The sequence below is a fragment of the Mus pahari genome, chromosome 2 (assembly GCF_900095145.1).
Source record: "Mus pahari chromosome 2, PAHARI_EIJ_v1.1, whole genome shotgun sequence".
NCBI classification, from domain to species: domain Eukaryota; kingdom Metazoa; phylum Chordata; class Mammalia; order Rodentia; family Muridae; genus Mus; species Mus pahari.
Genome location: NC_034591.1, coordinates 83,803,315 through 83,814,330, shown reverse-complemented (window position 1 = coordinate 83,814,330; position 11,016 = coordinate 83,803,315). Strand labels below are relative to the sequence as shown.

At 41.0% G+C, this 11,016-nt stretch overlaps 1 protein-coding gene across 3 annotated transcripts in view; it reads right to left on the bottom strand.

Annotated features, from left to right (window-relative positions):
- Prdm5 (PR/SET domain 5) overlaps nucleotides 1-10,700 on the bottom strand; it is a 156,257-nt gene extending 145,557 nt beyond the window's left edge. For 2 of the 3 annotated variants that reach the window (XM_029533620.1, XM_029533624.1), the window contains exon 1: nucleotides 10,475-10,663. In XM_029533620.1, the coding sequence (XP_029389480.1) occupies nucleotides 10,475-10,567 (93 nt within the window). In that variant the 5' untranslated portion in view covers nucleotides 10,568-10,663. Of the gene's footprint in view, nucleotides 1-10,474 lie in introns of all 3 variants that reach the window. The other variant, XM_021190637.1, reaches the window with a different exon arrangement.
- Between the last annotated feature and the right edge of the window lie 316 nt (nucleotides 10,701-11,016).

The window sequence follows — 11,016 nt, the reverse complement described above, 5'->3', positions numbered from 1 at the left end:
GAGGAGGAGGAGGAGGAGGAGGAGGAGGAGGAGGAGGAGAAGGAGAAGGAAAAAGATGGTACCCAGTGAAAGGTCTTTGCATCACATTGGGGTGTAACCTTGTAGATCCCTCCCTTTGGCAACCTGGTCATGTGGCCTGCAATATGTCTTGTGGTTATGGCCCCAGAAGGAAGCCAACTGACAAGTAACTGGTCTCTTTAAAACTGTCCGCCCAAGCTAGCCTTTGCACGAGCACCCAGGGAGCACATAGTGATGATTAGATTAGGTAAGCTAGTTGTGTGAGCTGCAAGAATATGAAACTGTAGAGCACCAACTCTGAACTCTCCACGTTATTTATAGTAGAAACACGACAGATATTTACAACAGATCATGATTTGCTGGATTTGCCTTTAGCTGGAGACTGCCCTCCCCTGGTCTGCTCTCACTGGGAACAGTCTCCTCAGGCAGGGCTCTATGGACTCCCCAGTTTTCCAACTTTTGTTCACTGCTGTCCCCAATATACAAACAGCATTTTCTTAAAATTGATTTTTTTTTTAACTTCCTGTGCAGCCTAACTTAAATAGAAGCCTTTACATCATTCATGACTTTAAATCTGGTTGGAAGTTTACTTCGAAAAGGAAAATTAGGGGCACAAACCCCACAATGACATAACTGTTTTTGCTTTGTGTTGAATTCCACAAAATTGCCAACATCTGACCATTTTCAACCTACAAAATAATCAATTTGCACACAACTCATTACAAATGAGTTAAGCAACTGTGTGCTAGTATACTAAACATCTACAGCTAGTAATTAATAATATGAAAGTGATTCTTATATTTCAAGCAGTTGCCTTAAAGCCTTCAGAACTTCTAACAGACTTGATCATCACTGGCTTTAGTTTTCAAAATAAAAGGTTTCTAGATCTTGTTGAGAGCAGAAATGGTGTTGCTCTCATTTTCTTGTTTTTTCCAGTGTTAGAGAAGTCTCCTTTAGAACTTGACTATGTCTCACTGTTGAGGTGCTGTGCATAAATATGCTCTTGTAATATAATTAGGTCTTCTCCAAGTAAACGTATTTCCAACAAGTCTAATGTGACGATCACCCAATCTTTTCTCCTTGCTGTGAATGTTAAGGCAGAGTCTAATTGTCTGCTTATATCAATTCACCTTACTTTTATAATGTTGGCCTTGTTATGAATCTTAATGTAACCAGGTAAAAATCTGCATTTATCCTGATGAGAGAACTAATGACCTGAACGGAAACATCGCGTGGGACTACCTCAGAAGTCCTTAAATGAGGCCAACTACAAAATCCATGCAGTGCATTTGCTATTTCTCCCCACCTGGAATGTAGGCGTGGCTACTAGCCACAGTTGCTGTAACAGGCATCGGTGCAGAAATGCAATGGTGCCCAGTGTAAATGTATAACATAAAATACATGGAAAAGAAGCAGAACAGAGTTAGGAAGAAGGGATGGTGGAGAGAGAGAGAGAGAGAGAGAGAGAGAGAGAGAGAGAGAGAGAGAGAGAGAGAGAGAGAGACACACACACACACACACACACACACAGAGAGAGAGAGAGAGAGAGAGAGAGAGAGAGAGAGAGAGAGAGAGAAGAATAGATAGAATAGATACAAGCATATATAAATATACAGGCAGGCAGATATGGATAGATAGACATAGACATAAATATACAGAGAGATATACCAGAAAGCAACTTATTTCCTCTCCGACCTACTTTTTTAGATACCTGATTTTCTCAGCAAACAACTGCTACTAGCATCTGTGAGAAACTGCATAACAGTAAGGTCTAAAGACAAAAAACCAGCATGAAGCTAATGAACAGGAAGAGCGATAGTAGGAAGGCCCTAGCCAGTCACTGAATACTAGAGAGTTAGGAAAAGAACTTCAGAGCCAGAAATGGGTAAGGCATTGACTCTTGATGTGCAGAAAAGTGCATGAGGCCCAGAGAGTTGACTAATCCACTTAGCAGCCTACTGTCATCTGCAGGATTTACTCAGCCACAAAATTGGCCTAAATGAAGACTCTCCGTACCCACCAGAAAGAGTGAAATCAAAGTGAAAAGTTGAACCCCCAACTCAGTGGGGTTGAAAAGAGATAGACAAACTCCTTTGGCAGCTGGAATCCTTGATTGTAAGAATACCAACAGCTGGAGATACAGATAGTGATAGGCGCAATCTTTGCACAGCACAGCAAACAAGAAAACCAACTATAATTAAACAAGAATGCATGAATTGTCTAATGGAACTTAGAGACATCAAAATACAACAACTCAGAAGATTTTTTATTTTTTTAATTAATTTTCTAATTAAGACTGTATATGGGTTTGTGGTATAGGAACATGTATGTATGCACTCTCCCATATGTATAGGTATACCTATGTAAGACTACACATGTATGTGCATGTCTGTGAAGGTGAGAGGTTGACAATGGATGTCTTCCTCAATCACTTTACATAATGTTTACCTAGGGTTCCTTAGCAAACTCAGAGCTCACCAATTTGTCTAGTGCAGCGAGCTGCTTGCTCGATCGATCCCCTACCCCCATCTCCTGAACTCTGGATTAGAGGAAAGCTGTAAAGCCCCCCAGCTATTTTAGGTTGGCCCTGGAAATCTAAAATCGACTTCTCTAGCATTTTATCCACCCAGTCATCTCCCCATCAACATTAATGAAAACTCTTAATAATTAAAAAAGATGACTTCACAGTGTATATTTTTAGAAAATTTATTGAAACACAGGAAGAAACAAGAATCAAATTATAGTTATATCTCAAAGGAAAACGAAGAGTCAAGAATGAGATTTATGGAGACTAGATGAAGGAGAGCTCCAACCTAGATAGTTCAGGGGATATTAAAAAAGTAGGTTGAAAGACAGTAATTTGGAAGATGGTTTTCTAAAGCTGAAGATAAATCTGCCTCTGTAGATCAAATGGTCTCATTCATCCCCAGAGGATGAATATGCTAGGTAATCTCAGAGGTATTAAATTTGTTTCAGGTGACCTTGAAATCACTTATACCTACATTAAGTAACATCAAGTTACTCCCATACTAGGTGACATCAGAATCACTCACTCTTGGTGACTTAAGAGCAATTCAGCAAGGTGGTATTAGGGCCTAGACATACTCTAACAAACTCTCTGGGTTTTAGAGACAAACCAAGAGACCTGGCAAGATTTCCAGTTAAATTAAAATGTCATCTATAAAACAGCATCAGTCCATATAAACGATCAAATGAGACTTGATAAAATATCCACCAAGTAGAAAAACAAATAAAAAACATTGAAAGTCATTTAAACCATCCAAGGTAAAAGAACAACAACTTCCATATATAGATTCAAAGGGGAAATGGCACACATGGTTTAATGAGGAAAAACTGTAAAAACCCATTAATTGAACTGGGATAAAATCTCTGGAACTGAGAACGGGAATAGCAGTTGTATGCTTTTCCAGTAACAGAGGACGATGGTGGTACTAGAGTCATGCATACAGTAGTGGCCTAGCTCGTGAAATCTCAGAATCACATATTAGCAGCTTAACTGGAGGGCAGTCCTAATATTTTAGTAAAGAATATGATTGCCTTTTACCCACGCCCTAAGATCTTGAACAGGGCTAAATCTGAAAGGATTATTTCTTTGGTGGAAGCCATTTCAAGAGAGAATGATGATTAGTCTGTGGCATGGTTATTACTGATGACTCTGATGCACATCTACAGTGAAAAGGAGCAAGTCGGGGAAAAGAATACCAAATATAGATTGTAGAGAAAAAAATTAGCACTAGGAAAATTAATGCTATACCCTAGACATATGCTGGAGAAGAGGCTGTGATGGTTAAAAGAGATTAGTACCATGGAAAGTCTGCTCTGCACTAGATCAAAAGGAAGGGTGCCCACAGGGCAAGATCCCATGCAGATGAGTGTATAATCTATGAAAAAAGAAAGCCTAAGAGGTTTAATGTTCCCAGAAACTGCTTTAACATACAAAACCTACCGCTAATATAAAGTTTAAGGGAGCCAATGTCCATCCCAAGTAGGGATAACATGGCATTGTTATCTATAGGAAAAACAGCTTATTATTTATGAGGAAATGGCTTTGTAGACAAGAAAAATGCAAGAGGGAGGGATTGCAGATTTGACCTCTCTGGTTTAAAAGAGCTGTTGAGACTAGGTGCTGTAATAGCAGGGTCAGAGTCCTTTCAAGAAGGCTCTCAGAACCCAGGAGGCGGTAAGATGCCATTACATAAAGACATGAAGGCTAAGCCTGAGTTTCAGTGGATCAAGCGCAAGAAAAGATGCATGCTGCAGGCAGCAAAGCTGGAAAGGGTAGGGCCATCTAACACCTTTAAAACCAAAGTCTTAGACAGTGGAGGTACAGCTACAGGATTTGATATTTGCTCTCCTGAATTTTGGTCTTACTTTATTCCAGTATTTCCTCACTATACCTTCATTATTCTTTCTGTCAGTATATATTGGAAATAAATAACTTCATTTTTTTTTAATTTAACAGGGATCCACAGTTAAGAGATCGCTTGGAGTTTCAGGGGATTCTTTAGGCTTTGAACTTGTTGAACATGTTGAGACTGTTAGAGGCTATGGGAAATTTGACAATCAGTTAAATCCATTTTGCATCATGAAATGGCCATGAGCCTATGGGGGCCATGAGTAGAATGTGATAGTTTGAAGGGACAATATCACCCATAGGCTCATGTATTTGAGCTCATGGTACCCAGCTGGTGGCTGTGTTTGAGGAGGCTGTGGAACCTTTAGGAGGTGTAGCTTTGCTATGAGAAATCCATCACTGGAGGTAAGCTTTGAGACTATATAGTCTTGCTTCACTTACAGTTTACTTTCTCTGCCTCCTGTGTGTATCTCAAAGCTCTGGCTGCTTGCCACCATTATGAACTCTATCTTTAGAACTATAAGTCAAAATAAATTCCTTCCATAAGTCACTACTGCCCATGATGTTTTCTCACAAAAAAAGTAACTAGCACAGTAAATAACAAATGACCCTTTTTGTCTTTTATTGTTCTAAAAGGGAATTGATGACCTAAACAAAAAGGCTGTAACTGTAAAGTTTACACACTTAATAAAATGTATGACAACAATAAACACAAGAGGGAGGTAGGGCGAGTATATTTTCATCTCAATGCCTCTGACATGTCACACTTACCTAACAGACATCTCAAAACCAAGCCTGAAATGGGACTCACACTATCCAACTCTTCAAACTTGTTCCACACAAACACCTCACCACAGTTACTGACTAACAGTTCAGTCCTCTCAGGTTCTCAGGCTAAGCCACTGGGAAGTGCCCTGATCCTTCCTGTTCTTTTTCACTCTACCATATTCCATCCCCTCTGCCTTCAAAATACAGTCAGAGATGTCTGAATCTCATTGCCCCCCACAGGTTACAGCCAAGAAAATCCTAGTAAATCACCATTTATACAGTTTTCCCATCACAGAGTATACTCAAAGCTGCAGCCAGACTAATCCTTGATAAACACACAGCCCTCCTCTACAAGTAGGTCTCCAATACATTCAAATGAATGCCAGTCTTCAGCTGCATGAAATGCTCTAGGAAATGTGGCTCTCCTTCAAGTACCCTCCCTTTGTTAAGGTATTGGAGGATCTGCCCTAGCTCACTCCTGGAATGCCATACTAGTCTCCTTGGAAACCAACAGGCAAAGCAAGTTTGCCTGTCTCAGGATTTCAGACTAACTTGTTCCCTAGCAAGAATGATCTTCCCCTGGAAATATATTTGGCTGGTTTCCTACCATCTTTCATGCCATTGTTCAAATCTCACTTTAATGAAAATTAGCTAGGATACCTAATTTATAACATTCCTCACTTTTGTCCCAGCCAACCAGACCCAGCCCTACTTCCACTGTTTTCCTATAGTATATATCAAGTTCTATTCTAATATACAATAACATTTGCCTACTGGATAATGAAGCTGCTCAAGAGCCAGAACATTCATTTTCTTCACTGTTCTAGTCAAGTGTCTGGGACAGACCCTGGCATATAGTGATTAAATGACTGCGTGCAATATGCCATAAAGAAATAATATGGCACAACTTCACTATGGAATATCTTCAGTCACCATAAAAGACCTGTCCATACTAGCCAAGCTATGGCATCAGCCTGAATGTTAATAGACAGAGACACAAATGATGAAAATTTGACATATTAATTAATTAATTATACACATACACACAATGGAGTTTTTCATTGAGCCATGCACATTGGAATTACATAATCTGTAGGCAAATCAATGGAATTTGGAGGCCATAGTGCTGAATGAAACAAGCCAAGCCCCAAAAGATGAGTATCACAAGTGTTCTTTCATATGCCAAATCTATATTTTAAAAAATACTAAGTAGAAATACTATATTAAATATATCAAAGTAAAAGCAGGTTTATTTAGGAAAGTGAAAAATCAGTGGGAAAGACAAGGGTCAAGAGAGGACAAAGGAGATGAGTGTAGTCAAAGTATATGACATCCACGCATGAAAATACTACAGTTAACATGGCCTAGTTAAAAAAAAAAAAAAAAACACTGCTAAAATAATTATAGTAATAAGAGCCAATGTAGATAAACTAACTAGAGGAATTATTCACACTACTACTGAATGAGAAATGTCCCATTTTAAGAATAAATAATATTATCATATATTATTGTATTATGTTACTATACATTTATATATTGTATATTGTATATATATTTTACATATTCTCATATATTGCATATTTTATATATGTATATATTATAAAAATAATACAGTAAAATAATCTTTGTGTTTGAGTGCATTTACAAACTTAACATTTTATGATTACAGAGAAAATGCCTTTTGATAAGAGTATAAGCCAACCAATTATTCCTAATCTGGTCTATAAAACAACAAGTGTTCTGGATTTCAGAGTTCAGGGGAGGGTATTCTATAGCTATAGATATACAGACAGATAGATATATAAATGTGTGCTAAATAGAGAATTCATATTTCATAAGCACTTTACACAGTCTGAAGGTGACTTCATACATTCAGAAGTGTGTTCCCTTTCTGGTATCACATAGACATACAAAAAGTATCACATTTTGGAGCACTTCAAATTTTACATAAAGGATGTCCAACTCATACACGGAATGACCTGAGTTCAAATCTGATGAACCACCGCCGTGTGGATAGACCTTGTCCTAGTATCAATCCTGTGTCCCCTAGAAGCAGGGTTTTGCTGTATGGTTTCAGTAAGAACTGAGAAAATCCCCACAATCGCTGTCATTCACCCTCTGTCTCCTAACACCGATAGCTCCTAACAGTTGCAATAGCTTCATAAATGTTTCAGTAGACAAGCTATATTAAATTATAAACAAATTAATTATTGGTAGCTGTTATCAACACAGAAGCAAAATACAAAGGTTCAGTGAAAACATCAGTTTAAATGGATCTTTGATGGATCTTTAAAAGTCTGTAAGCACAGCAGGAAACATAAGGTCTCACTGGCTCCCCATGGTGACACCTGACTGTATAAACAGGGGGACAGTGTCACTGCAGTGATTCTATTTCCAGATTAGTGACTTACCATCAGCCACCAGAAAATGTAATAAGTATCTACTGGCAGGGTTTCAGCCCTAAGATAAAAATCCATTTAGAGGGGTCACCTTCAACAGTAATCAGCAAAACACATTAGTACACAAATTCTGGTCTTCCAGTATTAACATGGTAATCTTTCCTCTGCTTGCTTTTTCATTTTGGGTTTTTTGCTTGGCTGGTTGGTTTGTTTTGTTTTAATCATATATTTTCCTCTAAACTTCACACTTTTAACTTACCTTTACATTTTTCTTCTAATTTTTACAAACTGGGCATTAAACTTATTTTCATTAACAGTTTTTCATGATCAGTGTTTCCTTGGTCTGAGAGACAGGGAGTTGACAGTTGATAGTGGGGAAGGCATGGGAACTTCAGAGGCATCTATAAATCTCTGGGGTGGCCACCCATACCATGATAATGTGTGGAATAGATCACCTACAATGGTCTTTAAAATGTCATTATTTGTAACCTATTAAATCTTAGTCTTTCTTACATTTGGTCCAAAACCCACTTTCTCTCCCCCTTGTTAAAGGAGCACAGCCAGGCTTTACCACATGGCTGTTACCTTCTCAAATAATCAAGTGTCAGTGCTCCCTGCAAACAACGTAAAGCGTAACCAGGGCATGAGCAGGGTGTGTCTTTACAGGACCGGGACATGGGGAAATGTCACTCCAATTGCTCTTTATACAGTGGTCCAGACTGTCTAGATTCAGTTGCAGGGCCTCACTGAAGAAAATGCTTCACAAAGGGGTGGGTCTAGAGAAATAAAGGGGTGCCTTCAGAAAGGGGGAATCCCAATCAACCTATAGAAAGTACAGATGTGGAGTTTCTTGGGTTGCTTGGAAGATTTCCCCAAGCCCATTCGAGATTCTAGTGTCTGAAGTTTAAATCAACAAAGAACTTGAATCTCAATCACTTTGTGAAACAGATGAATTATATAAGCACACCTGCTATAAAGTATGCTGTCATCTGTTGTTGGCAACACATGGTCTAAAGTGGTAAATCTCACAATCTGTCTAGAAGAGCATGAGGATTTTTTTTTAATTGAGGTCCTTAACATAGCTCCAATCACAGCTGTTACCGTATCAGACCTCTTGAAATATCGTCAGGAAATATTTACATGGGTGACTTGGAAAATAATTAAGAGATGAGATATGTGAAATAGGTAAGGCATGTAAGAACATTCAGCTTCACCTCACAAATCAGTTGAAATCTGCTGTGTGGCTTCAGCTTTGTCCTTGGAGTACAGGGGAGGAAAAAGCTGATGTACAGGCATCAGTGAAGCTCTCTGTGACCTTGTGATTGAATATTTTGGAATAATAACTCTGTCAAAAACAGTCTGGGTTTCTGTAAGCCATATTGTGCGTGATCCTCATGCTAGATGTTATCTGGGTGAAAATCTGTTGGTTTGTTTAAGTGATATCAGCAGCAGAAGATGAATGCCTACCAATGCTGCAGTAGGATGGCTCGATATACTTCATAACACACCAAGGAGTACTCCCAACACAAGGACATGAAAATGTCAAAGAGAATTCACTGCTCAACTACCAAAAATGGTCTGAGTAAAGCAAAAGAAGAATTATGCAGTAATTCTTACTTTTGAACAGCTGTCTGGTGTCCTACTATTTGAGCACAAAATGATTCTTAATCATAGTTATGCCAGAAACCTTCAAGAAAAGCCCATTTAGGAGTTTTTCATGCTGTAAGACCTAAACAGAAGCATATGCCAATTGGACATGGGAGTTATTTGATGAGGGTGGTACTTGGTTTTGCAAGACTGCTGATTTTGACATTCTGTCATTTGGCAATATCTATCCAACTCATCACTAAATTGAATGAAGTATTAACTCCTGTGTTTTGTTTGTTTACATTTAATATGTGGGTTGTTTTTGTTGTCGTTGTTTTGTTTTGTTTTGTTTTTACCACTTGAGCTATGGAAACTTCTTGTAAGTAATGTTGTGAACCCAGAGCTATGTTCACACACTACCCTCTGAACCTCTGCTTTTCTAAGTATCTGCTAACAGGACAAAGCCAAAACAGCGAGGAGAGGCAGGGAACGTGTCAGGGGCAAGGTTTATAAAGCATGTTGTTCCATAACAGATTGTTCTAGAAAGAGCATATGTTTTCCATTCAGAAACCATGGGTTTGAAGCTTAACTCGTTAACTCGGCAGGTTAACTGCAGCATTCCTCGGCTCACCTCCTAAATAATAACTAAAAGTTGGTTCCACAGAGTATTGAGGGGTAAAGTCAAATGATATATATGGACAAAGTACCAAGCATTAACCCTGCTCTGTGAACCTTGGATCTGCTTACTCTAGGTGCTTCTGCCCCGCCTCCTCTATTTCGTTTCAAGTCTGCTAACCCACAGTAGCTCAAGCCACCATGTTCTAAAGTTATAACTTAAGATTTGGTGTGCTCTAGTTTCCTGTCTTCTACATCTCTCCAATGAACAACCAACATCTGTAGTGCGTCATCACACAGACAGGGAAACCTGCGCTTAACCTGATCCCATCCATGCCTGTGCCATTCTGGGAGGTGATCCAATGCCAGGAGAAAATTCAAAAACGCAAAAAAAAAAAAAAAAAAAAAAAAAAGGCCGAAGATCCAGATACCACCCCCAGGATGGCAATGGGGAAGGCCTGCTTCTGTGGCTCCCGGGGCCTGCACTGGGCTGCAAGCTGCCAGGACCCATCTGCACAAGAAGTGAGGGGTATGACCAGACTGCCAACTGTTCAGAATTCAGGAGCCGCCCGGCGCTGGGCTGGGGGAGACTGCAGCCCACGGGAGCCTCTCGCCACAGCCGCGGAGGGCAGCCGGGACACCCGCTCCCTACAGGCCCGCGTTCCCCGCAGGCCCTGGGACGTGGCGCGGCCTGCGCGGGCCGCTCACCCACCTTGCGCACGCGGCGGGCCGTGTAGAGCCCCATCCCGTCCTGGACCCGGGACGACTTCAGGGCGAACCTGTCTGGTACGTACATGCCCAGCATCCTCCGTGGCTCGGCCGCGCTCCGGAGGCGCCGCACGTGGAGAAGGGGTGCGGGCCAGGGGCGGCCGGGAGGAGGAAATGAGCTTGGCTCCCAGAATCCCCACCTCCCTCCTCGGCTCCCCGCGGCCAGGCCCCTCCTCGGCCGGGGCAGGCGCGGCCGGAGCGGTGGGGGAGCCCAGGCCACCGGGCCGCGCTGATTGGCCCAAAGTTTGTGGCGCCGGCTGGAAGCCTCAAACCCCAGGCCCTGGAGCCTCCAGCTCCGAGATGAGGATGAGCCTGTAGCCACATCGACCCTCCTCGCCATCTCTGCATTCGGCAGAGCTTCCCGCGACTCCTCAGATGCAGAATGAAATGGGCCTTGGCATCTCCAAAACAGCCTTTTGCTGACCACAGCCGAGACCAACCCAGAAAGTCTGGGAAACCTTTGAGTCTTATACTGGCTGTGTGTTC